A 15,040-nucleotide genomic window follows, 5' to 3' on the forward strand; every position below is an offset into this window, starting at 1 on the left:
AGTACAATAAAACAGCAACTTTAAGATCATTTTCCACACCACTCAGGAATCCAACATCCAAAGTGAACACATAGTGTATTCCAAGCACCACAGTCAGATTTTCTACAGCTTAGAGAGTTAGGCTCACGCTGGAGAAATACAAAGTCTCATTTTGACCTCAAGTATTAGAGTTTAATGTTTACGGAGCTACAAACATGCATATCACCTAAGTAACGTTATACTACAATAATACACGGAAATACCATGCATTAAGCCCAAATCTACTTTGCAATCTTAATCAAACATCTTATAATCACAGATTATTGCAAACTGATTATGAAGAGAGATGACTGCTTCCAACTGGGTGGGGAGGGGAGCCCCTTCTCACTCCCGATCATGAACACCGGCTCCACCACTGACCAGCAATTCGATCTTAACCTCTCTCAGCCTCATTTCCAGTAAGGGAAGACTGAGACACCACCATGCCTGTAAGGTTGTTTGAAGGATTTAATATTGAGTCTATTGATATAAAGCAAGTAGTATTTGAACATGGCAAAAAGACTGAATGACAGACCTATAAAATATTAATAGAGACCTTTCCTGAGTAAGGAAATTATAGAGGATTTTTAAAAAAAATTTTCCCCTTGTGTGTTCTTGAAGTTTTCCTCATTAAGGATAATAATTCTATAAAAATAAAAGGAAAAAATAAAATGTTTTGTTATAAAAAAGTATAATACATTATACAAATCTCAAATTTCACATTATCCTCCATAATAAGTCACTATTTGAATACTGTGGGCCAGATACATTACACAAATTTTCTCCACTTAATCTATGAATGTGTCAACTAGGCATTTATATAAAATATGTACTAATATTAAGCAAAATAAGCCTTTAAATGTAAGAAAACTGAGGATCAGGAAGGTCACTTAGCTAAGTACATGACAGAGCCAGGATTCAAACCCCAGCCTGATGTGTATGCACTGCACACTATGTTACATGGGGTTAATTATTAACTTGTCAACAAAGACAAGAATCATCTTACCATTAAGGAACAGAAAGAAAATGCAGATGCTCAGGGGCTTTTTTCCTATATAACCCTGTCCTAAAACACCCTATCTCCTTTCCTTACTGCTGTAATAAGTTTCTCTAAAAGAGCGACACTGACGGGTTATCTGCTTTTTAAACATCCCTAGGTTTGGCAAACTTCATGTATCAAGCCATCTCAAACAACTAAAACACAGCTGAAAACAAAGGTAAACAAAGAAGAAAAAAAGAGCTCTAAACAGTAAAAAAAAAAAAAAGATGTTCAAATAGCAGTAAGCTAAAGTTCATGTACTTTACCCACAAAGTCTCTCAAAACCTTCATTCGGAACTAATTTATCTTGTTTTTATTCAGAACTATTTTTAGACACAATTAAACCAGGTTGCTGGTTGCTTCATTCCCAAGTCAAAGAAGATTACAGCAGAAATTAGAAATAGGAAGAACTGTTAGAGGCAGATACATTGATATACACAAAAAGTACGGCCTGCCTAAGAAGTCAAAGTTTAAACATTTATAAGGAAGCGTTAAAACTCATTTAATCTAAATCTATTTTGAGTATATTTAAGCAGCCCTGACTATCTCATTAGGCCTTGAGTGACTAAGAAAAAATATTTAGTATACTATATGCATAAAATGGCAAAACAAGATGTTATGCAGTTTCATCCAGAATGGTTAAAATATAAAAGTATGTGCTTCAAGCATCCAAAAAAAATCACATTATACAATACTTCATTTCCTAATTGAACAGTTATTACAGGCTTGTAAACTATTCAAGCAATACAGATGTATATAAAGAAAAGTGAAACCTCCTCCTACATTCTCCCTTCCCAAACCCACTTCCCACTGTTAACTGTTTTCAGTGTTTTTCAATAAAGTCTTTCTCTTCTGCATAGGCCAAAACAGATATAATCACACCACACACATACACACATGCACAAGAACACATACAAAAACACATACATATGTATTGGAGGGCGGGCAGTAGAACCATATTATGCATAATGTTCTGCAGTTTTATATTTCATGGCTGTTTTCCAGGTCTGTTTACATAAATCAAGCTTATTATTTTTACTGGCTGCCTGTACTGTACTCCACTGTATGGATATATCATGATGTATGAGCCTTTCTCCCACTGACAGACAGATAATTTCTAGTGGTTTGATATTATGTAAACAACGCTACAGCGAAGATCTTTCTGCACATATGCAGGGACAGCATTTCTACAGAATAGAGTCATAGATTTGTACTGATGGGCCAGATAAAACACAACCTTTAATTTTGATAAAGAATATCACATTGCCCATCAAAAAAAGTATACCAATTTGTTCTCTTACAAACAATGTGTTAGTACCTTTTACATAACACAGGGCATTATTCATATTTTTTAATTTCAGGGTCTTAGGCACACATGACACTTCATATCTGCACTCTCCAACAAATTTTGCTAGTTGCCTATGCAATATTTCCACATCTTCCTTACTAAGAGAACCCCGTATCTTTTCAGCAAGAATGTTTCAAGTAAAAAACTACTTGCTTCCCAGGCCCCTTTGCGGCTGCTGGTAGCACGTGACATAATTCTAGCTGACGGTTTAAGGAAAAGTTTTTGCTTCCCTTCTGCAAGTGACACTCATTCTGGATTTCCCCCTTTCCTTTTTCTTCTGGCCTGGCTCTTGCACCCAAATATGGAGAAGCAGCAGTTATCTTGCCAATATGAGGACAAAGATTGTGTGTGACTGAGGAGAAAAATGAAAAGATCTGGGTTGCTCAAGGCATTTCTTGCCCACTGTACCTGCCATATAGCCACCCTGGACTGTTCCAGCCATTCTGCCTGCTTTTAAATTACTTGCATCTAAACATAATTCTAACAATAGTTGTCTGATTATCAGTGACATTCAAAATCCTTTCATATGTTAATAGCCATTTGTACTTCTTCCATAACTTGTCTGTTATATCTACTAAATGTCCATTTGGTTGTCTCTTGATCTGTAGACACAGAATTTTATAGAACACAACCATATGGGAACTAATTTCTCAGTGTCTCAGTTTTATTAGGCATTAGTAAGTAAGTTTTGGAGAAATAAAAGTATTGGTCTTTTGGTAGTTCCCTGAAAAACTAGACATCTAGTTATCATTCAATCCACCAATCATATTCTGGATATTTACCTCAGAGAAATGAAAACTTATGTCCACACAAAAAAAAACTGTATATGAATGCCCATAGCCGCTTTACTTGTGTTGGTCAAAATCTTGAAAAAATCCAAATATCCTTCAATGGATAAATGGTTAAACAAACTCTGGTACATCCATACTATGGGATACTACTCAGCAATAAAAAGAAACAAATAATTGATATGAAACAGTTTACATGGATACTGGGAGGGGGTGGGGAGCCAATCCCCAAAAGTAACATAATATATTATTACATTTATATAATATTCTCAAAATGACCAAATTATAGAGACAAGAAACAAATTAGTGGTTGCAAGGGGTTAGAGAAGGGCAGGGAAGGTGAAGGGAGTAGGACTGACTATAAAGGGGTAGCTTTGTAAGTGACGGAACAATTCTGTATCTTAATGGTGATGGTGGTTACAAGGATCCTATATATGTGGTAAAACTGCACAAACTATACACCACACACACACACACACACACACACACAAGTGCATATAAAACTTGTGAAATCGGAATAAAGTCTGTGGGTTGCATCAATGTCAGTATTTTGGTTTTGATATTCGACTATCATTCTGTAACGTTTTACCATTGGAGGAAACTGGGTGAAAGGTACACGGGACCTCTCAGTACTCTGTTTTGCAACTTCCTGGGAATCTGTAGTTATTTCAATTTTAGTATACATGCTGCTGAAGCAAGCACTGTAATTGTTTCAAAACTTTAAAAGTATTTGGTCCTATTTTTGAAAACCCCATAATCAATAAACCCTTTCTCACTTTTCAATGTTCTCCCAGCAGAGTCTGGGTAACCTTTTTCCTTCCTTTCAATTCCACTCCAAGCCCCTCATTTTCAGTCAAGGTTTCACATGACAGTCAGAAGGCACGAGAAAGTCACTGCTTCTCCCACCCAATTCTGTACACAGACAACTCCTAGATGCTGAGAATTCAGCCCATGGGACTCCAGGACTATCCAGTACAACCATTCCGAAAGTCTGTCCTTGATACTTTTTATTGCTCACTTTACAGAAAGATAAGGGCTTTCTCACAATTATTTAAAATGTAAAGGAATATTTAAATGTTCTAAAGTAGTAATTTATTAGATTAGCCTAAGTCACATTTTCAAAGTACAGCTTCTATATTGTATCAGATGTTTTCTGGGTAACTGCAGTGATGAAAACAGCAGATGTTCAGGTAATAGTCATTAAAAGCTCTCCATAACTAAGCAACATAATGACCTTTATTAATCACTGCATCTGGTGTCTGCCAAATGGGAGAGAAACAATACTTAAGCAGCCAATTTTTAAAGGGTAACAAGTTATCTGAATGAAGATATTGCAGCACTTCTAAATTACATCTAAATTATATCAAGACAGTGTTACAAACAGTTAATTCCAAGTAGCATTCTAAGCATAATAAGTCACTGTAAACCTAATTGTTCTCTAGAGAATGTTTATAATATTTACTGGGGGCTTCCCTGGTGGCGCAGTGGTTGGGAATCCGCCTGCCAACACAGGGGACATGGGTTCAAGCCCTGGTACAGGAAGATCTCACAAGCCACGGAGCAACTAAGCCCATGTGCCACAACTGCTGAAGCCCGCGCTCTGCAACAAGAGAAGCCACCGCAGTGAGAAGCCCGCGCACTGCAACGAAGAGTGGTCCCCGCTCACTGCAACTAAAGAAAGCCTGCGCGCAGCAATGAGGACCCAACGCAGCCAAAAATAAATAAATACATAAGTTTATTTTTTAAAAAATCTACTGGGCAGTCTGTTTCAGTAATAAAATAATATAAAGCGAGAATTGAGTCCTCTCAATAATTAGGTAACTGATTAAGTATACCAATTACCTATTACCCATAGGTGTATTCATCACTTTGATGGTAAGCTACAGAGAAACAAATACCAGACAAGCTCACAAACCACTGCATTCTTCAGAACTCACTTTTCTCCAAAATGATAAATGAACTGTGGTCCTTGTCCTCAAGAAGCTCACAGTGTAATGAAGCCACAGCACTTTGAAAAGTAACCAGAAGTACCATGTTATAGGGTAACAAGTAGTGATATATGCAGAGGGAGACTCTAAATCATTCCCAAGTAGAACCTGGGGCCTCTGTCCTACAGTTCCCAACTATCCCCCAGGCCCCCTCCAAAAAACCCAAGACCACAACACAGGATAATAAATCAAAGTCTCAAAGATGTCTGAGTTATCTCCAGTTATAATGCAAGACCATTTATGTATGAATTTTATTCACATTACTGGCTTTACAATATCCACTCTTTTCTCCATCAACATAATACAAGGCAACTTGCACAACATAAATGCAATATATGCAATACCGTACATGCAGTCCAAAATGCAGCTATCCATAGATAATTATGGATTTGCCGCTGATGTTATATATTAAGCAACTTGTAGTAACAAATGGGAATTCTGTATGACCTTAGACCACAAGCACACACCACTCTATGGTAAGAGGTTTAGAGTTTTTACACTTTTTTCCTCATATGGAGAAAATAACCTGTTTAAAGTGAAAAAATACCTAATTGTACCTAAATGTCATTATTATAGAAACATAAAAACTAAGTTTTGCTTTTTATAATACATGGTACTTTTTTTCCTTTTGAGTGACTTTTTTTCCCATTGTTACATTCATGTGATAAGCATTTGCGTATAATCAGGAAAAACACAGAAAGAAGCAACGAACAGCAGACCAAAGAATATGGGAGATAACCCAAAGAAATGAGTAAACCAAGGTAAAATCAGCATCCTTTTAGAAAACGTCATCCAGAAAATCACCAAATTCGTCACCAAATGGTGCTTTACACGGCACCACCATGCTGCAGGGTAGTGACTACCATGGTGAGAACCACTGTCCAGACCCCTCCCCACTGAGACAAGTACAGCCCAGTAGCAGAGTCTTAAGAGATGGAGCACCTTTCTGATGCTGACATCACAGATGGTGGAATGGGTTTTGAAGTCCCTTCACTTCAGAGATGACTTGAATAACTAAGTTTTGATATTAAAAGAAATACTGATTGCATTTCAAAAACAAGATTCTTTTACTCAACCTGAACATATCCTGAGCATTTACTAAATGCACGGATAATACTGCTACACGTTCTGGGAGGGCTTATATACCATTTGAAGAGATGAAACCACCACCATTAAATATTTTTAACAACAAAGGCAGTGATTAACTGAAAAATGGAACAAAGGGCTAGAATTGGATGGCAGTGAAAATGAGTTGGGAAGGGCAGGCTGGAATTCCCAAAATGCCTGACAAAGGAAACCGTGCTTCACCCTGAAAGCAGTGAGCAGCACTCCCAATGAATTTTTAAGCCAGAGTGCATGACAGAGACATTACTGTAAATTGCGGCTAAATATAAAAACTCAAATACAAAAACTTATCCAAGCAGGTTGGTATATATAAATTTTTTCTCAAAAGGGCAATAAAACATACATAAAAGACAAAAAGATAATCACTACACATTAATAAGCTATGAAGCGTAATAAATCTGAACACGATGAACATTTGTTTATTTGACAAACACATACTACGTGCCTGGTGCTGTTCTCAGCACTTTACAAATGTTGACTCACTTAATCCACATTAACAAGTCTACATATGAGGAAACTGAGGCACAGGAAAATGAACTAACTTGCCCAAGGTCGCATGGCTATTGAGGAAATGAACCCAGCAGCCTGGCTCTACAATCTCTCCAGCGCTGTCTAACAGGACTTTCTGTGATGTGGCTGTCGAGCACTCAGGATGCGGCTAGCGTGACTGAGGTACCGAATGTCTTATTTTACTTAATTTTAATTATTTAAGTTTAAAGAACCACATATTAGTGGCTAGTGTAGCACACTGGACGGAGTTCAGACTCTGCGCTTCATTACAGCAGAGCACTGCATTACTGACAAGCAAGAGAGGAATGCTAGTCAGGGAGTCCACTGCATTCAATTTTTAAAGTTTAAACAATTCAAAGAAAACCTTTCCAATAATTTAGTTTCAAGCAACAAGTGATTGCAAAATTCACTCTTTACTTTTTAAATTCTTCGCCAAAGTTAAGACAAAGATACACGGGGTCTATGAGCTAAATAAAATGGACCCATTTTTCTTTAAAATAATATTTAAAACAAGGTTATTAAGATCTGTACATACAAGTATATTTCCCTAAAACAAAGTTCTGATAAAACTTTTCTCAATTAACTTTGCCCACAAGACACGTACAACTTTGACGTCCAATATTACAGAGCTAAATGTAAAGAATAAATTCACTGCTTAAAGTTTTCCAAGTACAAATGAACCAACACTACAATAAATATTAATAAACATCAGTATATTGAATCTGACCATTGTCCACAGAACCCTGTACACTGTCTCAGACATAAACACCTACAAACAAGCTATCAGCCATCTAAGTGATCAGGACTGCAGCATCAACAATAATAACAATAATAAAGATAACAAAACCAACAAAAATATTAACAGCAGCTTACATTTAGCCCTTACTAGGTGCCAGCCACTGTGCAGGGTCCTTCCTATGCCTTATCTCAATCCTCACAACACTCCTGTGAAGTACATACTATTATTATCCCTACTTTTCAGATAAAGAATCTGTTGCACAGGGAGGTTAAGTAACTTGCCAAAGGTCACACAGCTAATAAGTAAGTGAGTAGCAAATCCAGGGCTGAGACCCAATCAGCCCGACTGGGTATCCATGTTCTCAATCAGGCTCCCCGTGCTGCAGCTACTCACAGAGCAGTAAATTGTGGGAAATCTCTAAAAGCTCTTCACAATTCAGCCAATTACACAACCCAATTTACTCTGTGTATGTGTTTGTTCAGAAAGAGTAGATGTAGGCAGGCAGGCATTATGAATTTGATATTTTAATCTAAGAGGCTACCACGGAAAAACAAAAATGGCTTTAAGAAAACCAGTAGAATATGAATGTCAGGGCTATATGAGGTCTTAGGGAACAACTCATCATATAATAGATGGAAAACCCTGTGACACAAAGACACTCACTGACCTGCCCAAAGTTGCACGGTGGTATGACCAGATCACAGGTTTTCTGGCTCCCAAATCATCAATGTCCTGCCCACCATATTATTGTAATGGCCACATGTCTGTTTTAACTTGGGATATAGGCTGCTCCTCATTAAGACTGCCCAACCCCAGCACCGAACAAAGTACACTGTAATGGTGTCTGAGGTGCCTTTAAAAGACACTTTTTTTTTAACCACATTGGATACCATACTACTGAGGATTGCTTTGACCGTGAGTAATAAACCAAGAAGTCTAGCAGTAAGTCAAACAACTAAATAAAGTACACTAGATGCTACGACTTCAGTTTCTCAAGCTTAAACAGTCAACATGAAGCAAAATATGGGTATAGTTTAAACATAAGCTGAACACCATTTTCTATCAAACCATTACAAAATATCTTAAAGGGGAATCACACATTTCTCTGTCCATTGTTAGGTTATTAGCTATAATATTTCACTTATCTAACAATCAGTTTATGACAATCTCAACTATCTAAAACACAGCTAAAAAACAGAATGGAAACAAAAATGTTCAGTAAGCCAAAACATTATTTCAATTAACATTTACTGGTTAATTTAATAAATATAATCATAAGGTACAGTAGAATTTTAAACGTGTAGTAATAGAGGCAAAAGCAAAATACTAAGAGAATAAAAAGAAAGGAATGATTAATTCTGACCTAAAAGGGCAAGAGGAGAAAAAGATCAGGGAATGCTTTTTGGTGGGGGTGGCTTTTGAGCCTTGGAGGCTGATCTGTAAGGACTATAGTCACTGGAGAAGGAAGGGAAGGACTTGCCGTCCTGATGGAGCAGCACATCTGGGAAACAGCAAGCATTCTGGTGTCGCTGGCATAGAGGGTGCATGGGGAGATCTAGTTAGTGATCATCACAGCTAGAAATATAGGTGAAGTCCCAATTCCAGGTTTTATGGCAAATTATTTCACAAAATGATCTCAGACAGCAATGGAAGGATGGAATAGAGAGTTAAAGGACCACATACCACTGACCAGTCTTCTCATCTTCTCCCACTATCACCTTAAGAATATTTCCAAACTTCTTCACATGTTTGGCACCTGAGCTCTCCTCCACTATTTATTTTGCTTGAGATGCTTATACACTCTCTTCTTTTCCCCCTAGCTTTTATGCATCCTTTGATACTTAGCTCAAATGAGGGCATCTGTCAGTTCACCAAAGAGTTTAATCCCTTCACCCTCCTAATTACCAAATCAGGGCCAGTTCCCCCTTTGGGTTCCCACGACACCTCGTCTACTACAACACCTCTCATACTATTGTAATCATTGACTTTTGTCTCTTACCACCCCCATATGAGTTCCTTGAGGATACATCTCTGTACCCTTTCATCTAAGATGCAGTAAGTGTTCAATGCATGTTTATCAAATAAAATAAATGAGGCTATTTTAATAATCTAGAGGAGAGGTGCTAAGGCATGAAAGTGGGAATGAAAAGGTTAGGACAGATGCCAAAGCTCATATGTTTTACTAACAGGACAGACTTTCAGGGCTTCATTCTTAATCTACTCTTATTTTTAAAATAATTTTGATAAACATGGTCATCAGGTTTTGTAACCTACAAAAAAATTGTTTCAATAAAGAACCTGAATCATTAAGAAACGATTAATTTATATTTAGCATACTTCTATTTAGCCAGATAGAAGAACATGTCATATTTTCAAAACATTTTTGTCCAAATAAACACGAGGCCTTTAAAGGAGAAAACCAGGCTTCGTACTAATACAAAGTTACGATGATTACATTTGTGCCTTATGTACATCTGAATAGACGGTAGGGTTTTACCTCTGTGTCTACTCAGTGAGGTGGTTCCTTCCCAATCTAGTCAAACTTGGCCCTGGAGATGCAGGCTAACCAGGTCATTCAAGACGAAAACTGTTACAGTTTATTTTTCCATTTAGCACAGAATCACTTATCCCATTCCTTTCCCTAGTCCACAAGACTAAGTTGCTTTAACTCTGCACATGATGACCTCACGGCAAAACAAACAACTCACTATACTGCCCTGACTATACAAACACCTCTTAGACTAGACTGTATTAACAAATGTATATTCTTCCATTCATTCCTTCACTCAGTAAATAGCTGGGATCTACTATATCCCAGGTATGGGCAGAGATCATATTTTATTTTGTATCCCCAGTGATTAGCAAAGTGTCTTCCAAATAGTGGACACCTGATAAAGGTGAACAAATGAGAATGATGAATGAACAAATGAATGAATACGTATACATGCATATTTGACCCTCCATCCCATAACTTTTCCAAAGACCAGTTATCCTTTGCCTAGTCTTCCAAGGCTGTACTACAAAATATCTCTTCCTATCCACTTCAACTACTCACAAACATCAATCACTTCCAGCAGTTACCACAACATCAGCAGAATAGAGTGTGGATCCACAAAAATTATCCTTCAAATAGTGTTACTAGTTCTCTCCCTTTCTTATAGTGCTAACTGTTGCAAAATTCTAAGTTCTTTAAAGAGCATTAGCATGAACTCTTAGCACTGTATTTCACTAAGTTCTGGAAGGTTGGGATACTTGATTAATGTTTCTACTAAGTGACAAAGCAATGATTTGGCAAATATTTTGAAAATTTTGGAGAAAATATTCATGAGTATTCCATAATTTCTCTCTTTCCCCAAAATAATTCTTAGTCATACCCTTGCATCTTACTTAAAATATATTAAGTTTGTTTACTATCTCATACCAAGGAAAACTGATGAAAACTTCTCAAACTATTTATCATAATTATTTCATCCTCAATTTTGATACTTCCCCTCACAAATCAATTTTTCCATACTATTTACTAATACTAATGTGAATACAATACTTTGAAATGTTGCTCTCTCTGCAGCCATCCAAATTCATACTATATTTTAAATAATTGAGTTAAAAACTCTCTTCCTATGGGCCATTGTTTTATACTTGTCTGTAGGACTTTACCTTTCTCAAGCAGTTTATCGATGTTAAAAATTGGTAAAATATAACATTATTTTGCAAGAAGACAAAACTAACAGTAAATATGTTTTTGCTAAATGATTAAAAACACCATGAGAATGGGTTTGAAAAAAACAAGCTTCTAAGAAAAATGTCTATGTATAAGCTGCCTCTGTTTTCCCTGGTCATGGAAAATTCTGTCTGAAATATAGGGGAAAAAACCTAAGAGCAAAAACCATTCTACTACGTTAGTTAGTATCTTTTAGTACTATTTTTCCTATATTCATAAGGCATTTCCTGTCAATATGATTACATTATTTACTTGTGTGTGTGTGTGTAAGCATTATGAAAGGCAAGAAGAATATTATTATTCTTTCCCCAGGTATATTCCAAGTAACTATGATTATGACTGAAAACATACAAACTAGAAGAAACATTCCAATAAAAAAAAAATTCTGACTGTCTGTAAAGGTCAAACTGTATGAATCTGACATTTTCAAACAGATTGGGATTAAATTAACTGATTTATATTCTCTTGAAATAGTAAAAGTGAAAAGCTTTTTTAAAAATGCCTAATTGTTAGAATCCTGCTATTCAGAGATAGAAACAATCTTTTGCTTCAGAAGAAAGTGAAGGAGAAAACAGGAGGTAAATAATTGTAAAATATCCTAAATAAGACTAACACATTTTCAAAGGTAAATGACAAGTTTCTTTGCTTTGTGAGATGCATTTTTGTCCATTTAAATACCATGTTCTTCCATAAAATCAGAACAGACAAGAAGATTTCTAAGGTTTCTTTCAGCTGTAATGTTCCGTATACATGTTACAATATTATTTAATACCATTACCCTAAATCATTTTACATAGGACTTGAGGAATCTCATAAGCTTCACCTTAAACACAGATCATATCAAGTTTTTAAAAAAATCCAAAGTACTCTATATTTTATATCATCTGAGGTAATCATATTACGCTATCATATTACGCTAATCATATAAAGACAGAAAGCTATATCTTTCATATGAAAAAGCTGGTATATAAATTTATCAACTGACTGATTTTAAACCCTAGATTAAATTAGTGAAATTGCCAGTATTATAAACTTAGCTGATGGCCTACATTTCTTAAATTAATTCCTGTTATTTTGGAGATTTACTATTTCAAATGCTTAAAAAGAAAATATACAAGTATTTCTTCAAAGATGTATCTGCATTAGTTCGTTTTAAGATCTGTAAGTCAGGCATGCAATTAAAAAGATTTTGAAAATGTATTCCAGCATATCCCAAACTGTCACAGGCTATAAATATAGGACTATTTTAAATATAAACAGTGCTGATTAAGCATATATCATGGACAGAAAAAAGCAATTATTCACTGAAAAAGGCAATAAAATCTACCTTCTTTGACTAAATTCATATTTATTACTATTATTTATCACTTATTCACATAAATAAGAACCATCTAATTCTTTTGCTCTGCTATAGGCAGAATTCTAGCTTGTTCTCTTCTGATTTCTGCCATGAAAATTTATATTTTAAAGTTAAAAGAGAAGAGGATTATACAGATTATTCTTCTACCTCCAAAATAAATAATGCGAGAGGATCCTTACAGCATGAAAAGTACTGCCGCAGCAGATATGTCATAACCTCTCCTCACTCTTCGTACCTTGTAATAAAATGAAATGCTTCTAATTTGTGGTTTAAAAACAGTAATAATGAGGCATGTTCACAATTATGTCATTACCTGATCCTCCTCTGATACCGTAATATATCAGAAGAGCAAAAGCACACAGGATAACTCTAAACTCTATAACTCAAACCAGCTATAGCTGCTCTTTAGGTCGATATTCGTAAAAATCTCTAAGTGCCTTAAAGTGCTCTGATTGTTCATCCTGATGCTGTTCCTACCTTCCTTCACTCTGGCTGCTTTTTGCCTGGATGGTGTCACCAGCTCCTTTACAATCTGCAAGACGTGAATCATTGCTAGTTAACAAGCCAAAGGCTCCAGCTGCTTCCTCCAGGAATCCAACAGGTTTCATCACCGCGAGCTCACTGCATCTCTGCTTTCAGGAAGCTCAGGCACAAGCACGGTTCAACTCCAGAGAAGTACATGCTCTGCTTAGCTCTCCCTGAAGGCTCTGAAGCAGTTAATAAGAAACAACAAAAGGATGGCCTGCATCTTCTTGAAATGATGGATTCAAAGTGATTTTTGCACATGTGAAAACCACCGTCCTCAAAGTCCAAAATGTATGACTTTGCAGAGCATTAACAAGTTATAAACAAAGCAAAACAAAACATGAGTAATCGTCTGTTAAAGCACTAAGCACAGCGAAAACATTTTCTGACAAAAGTCACGACAGGAAAAATAAAGTGCTACGCTATAAATTCTCATATAGTGGGTTGCAGATGCTGTGTGCAAGTTTTTAAAAACACACTCGGAAGCAGTCAACCAAAATACCCTGCACTGTCAAAGCCCTGATACTTTTTTCCAATTTCTCAAAAATCTCATATTTGAAATACAGAAAATAAAATGTGGATAAAAATACAACTTAATCTTGCTAACTCCAAGCTCCCAGATCTGCACAGAAGAAATGGTCCCTCAAAAAATATCCTAAGGATTCCCTGCCCTCCTCCTCGCACATGCCCCTGAGGTTCTAGCCCCTGAAGAGAGGTCTCGGTCCTGCCGCACACTGGAAATCCCCAGAAGGGCTGTAAATGCATTGCTCTCACCATCAGAGGCGTGGGCCAGAGACTTTCAAATCAAGTATAACCATATGATTTTTAACAGCCAAGCTGCAACCATGCTCAATTAATATTTAATACTTTTGTCATGTGTTCTAGTTAGCACATAGCAGCCCTTTTCAAAGTAAACCTACAGAGTTAATTAAAAGAGAAAAATGAGCTTCAGGTTCACATTGTCAAATGTTACATTTACTAAAGTGATTTCTTCACCAGCAAACTGTTCCTCTTACTGTACTGCTGACTTTCCTAGTTTTCTTTCCTTCCCATTTACTGATATTCTTAATGTATCATAAAATAATAGATCCCAGAGCAAATCAAAGGCAGTTCCTTTGCCTCCACACAGTTAAAGGCTTGCTTGTTATTTTCCCATTTTTCAGTTGGACAACTGAGGTACATGGTGAATCAACTATGGTTGGAAGCAAAACACAGGATCCAAAACCCAAAGGCTTCTGCCTTCTATGACACCAAGTCTCTTCTGTAAAAATGTACAGTTTTGAAATTCAGGGTAAAGTTGTCAGCTCTTCAAAGAAGAGGTGCTGTAACATGCGCATATGTATCTGCCCATAATGTATTCTCCATACGGGTGTTAATTGAAGACATAAGTGCTACAAATCCATGATGGTGAGAAAATATTTGCAAATGAAGACAAAACACGGCAATTATCCTAACTACCTATTATCTTTAAAGAGTTTGTACTTGCAAACCAAATCAAGAGTTCAGGTGGGTCAAAGACCAAGTTTTAAACCTCAAATCAAAACTGTTTTTCAATGAATCCCTTTGAAGACCTGAAATAGACAAATCAACATTTAAGTCAAACCCTTCAAATCAAGTTCCCCTAATTCTTTCTAGCCCTTGCCCCATTTCCTAGGGCAGTTCTGAACATGAAACAGGTATTAAGTATCTACTGGCTTTATTTTCCAGTCCTTTGCATGTCCAGCTCCTGAGAAATTACTTCCACTTTTCTGGGAAAGAAATGATGTTTGTGAAAAGTACTTTCTGGTAGCTTTGCTTTCTCTCATAATTTTTCTCTTTCCATGCAAGGAAGGGGATATACAGGACACCATCCTCTCAGTCAACTCTATCTTCCATATCT

General features: G+C 36.5%; 1 protein-coding gene across 2 annotated transcripts in view; it reads right to left on the bottom strand.

Annotated features, from left to right (window-relative positions):
- The window catches only part of USP6NL (USP6 N-terminal like), a 143,795-nt gene that overhangs the window by 93,309 nt on the left and 35,446 nt on the right, over positions 1-15,040 (bottom strand). Inside the window, exon 1 of one of the 2 annotated variants that reach the window (XM_060006036.1) lies at positions 13,114-13,464. The exons of the other annotated variant lie outside the window; for it this stretch is intronic. Coding sequence (XP_059862019.1) covers positions 13,114-13,186 — 73 coding nt within the window. The 5' untranslated portion in view covers positions 13,187-13,464. Of the gene's footprint in view, positions 1-13,113; positions 13,465-15,040 lie in introns of those variants that run through there. 2 annotated transcript variants of the gene reach the window in all.

The sequence above is a fragment of the Delphinus delphis genome, chromosome 2 (genome assembly GCF_949987515.2).
Source record: "Delphinus delphis chromosome 2, mDelDel1.2, whole genome shotgun sequence".
Taxonomy (NCBI): Eukaryota; Metazoa; Chordata; class Mammalia; order Artiodactyla; family Delphinidae; genus Delphinus; species Delphinus delphis.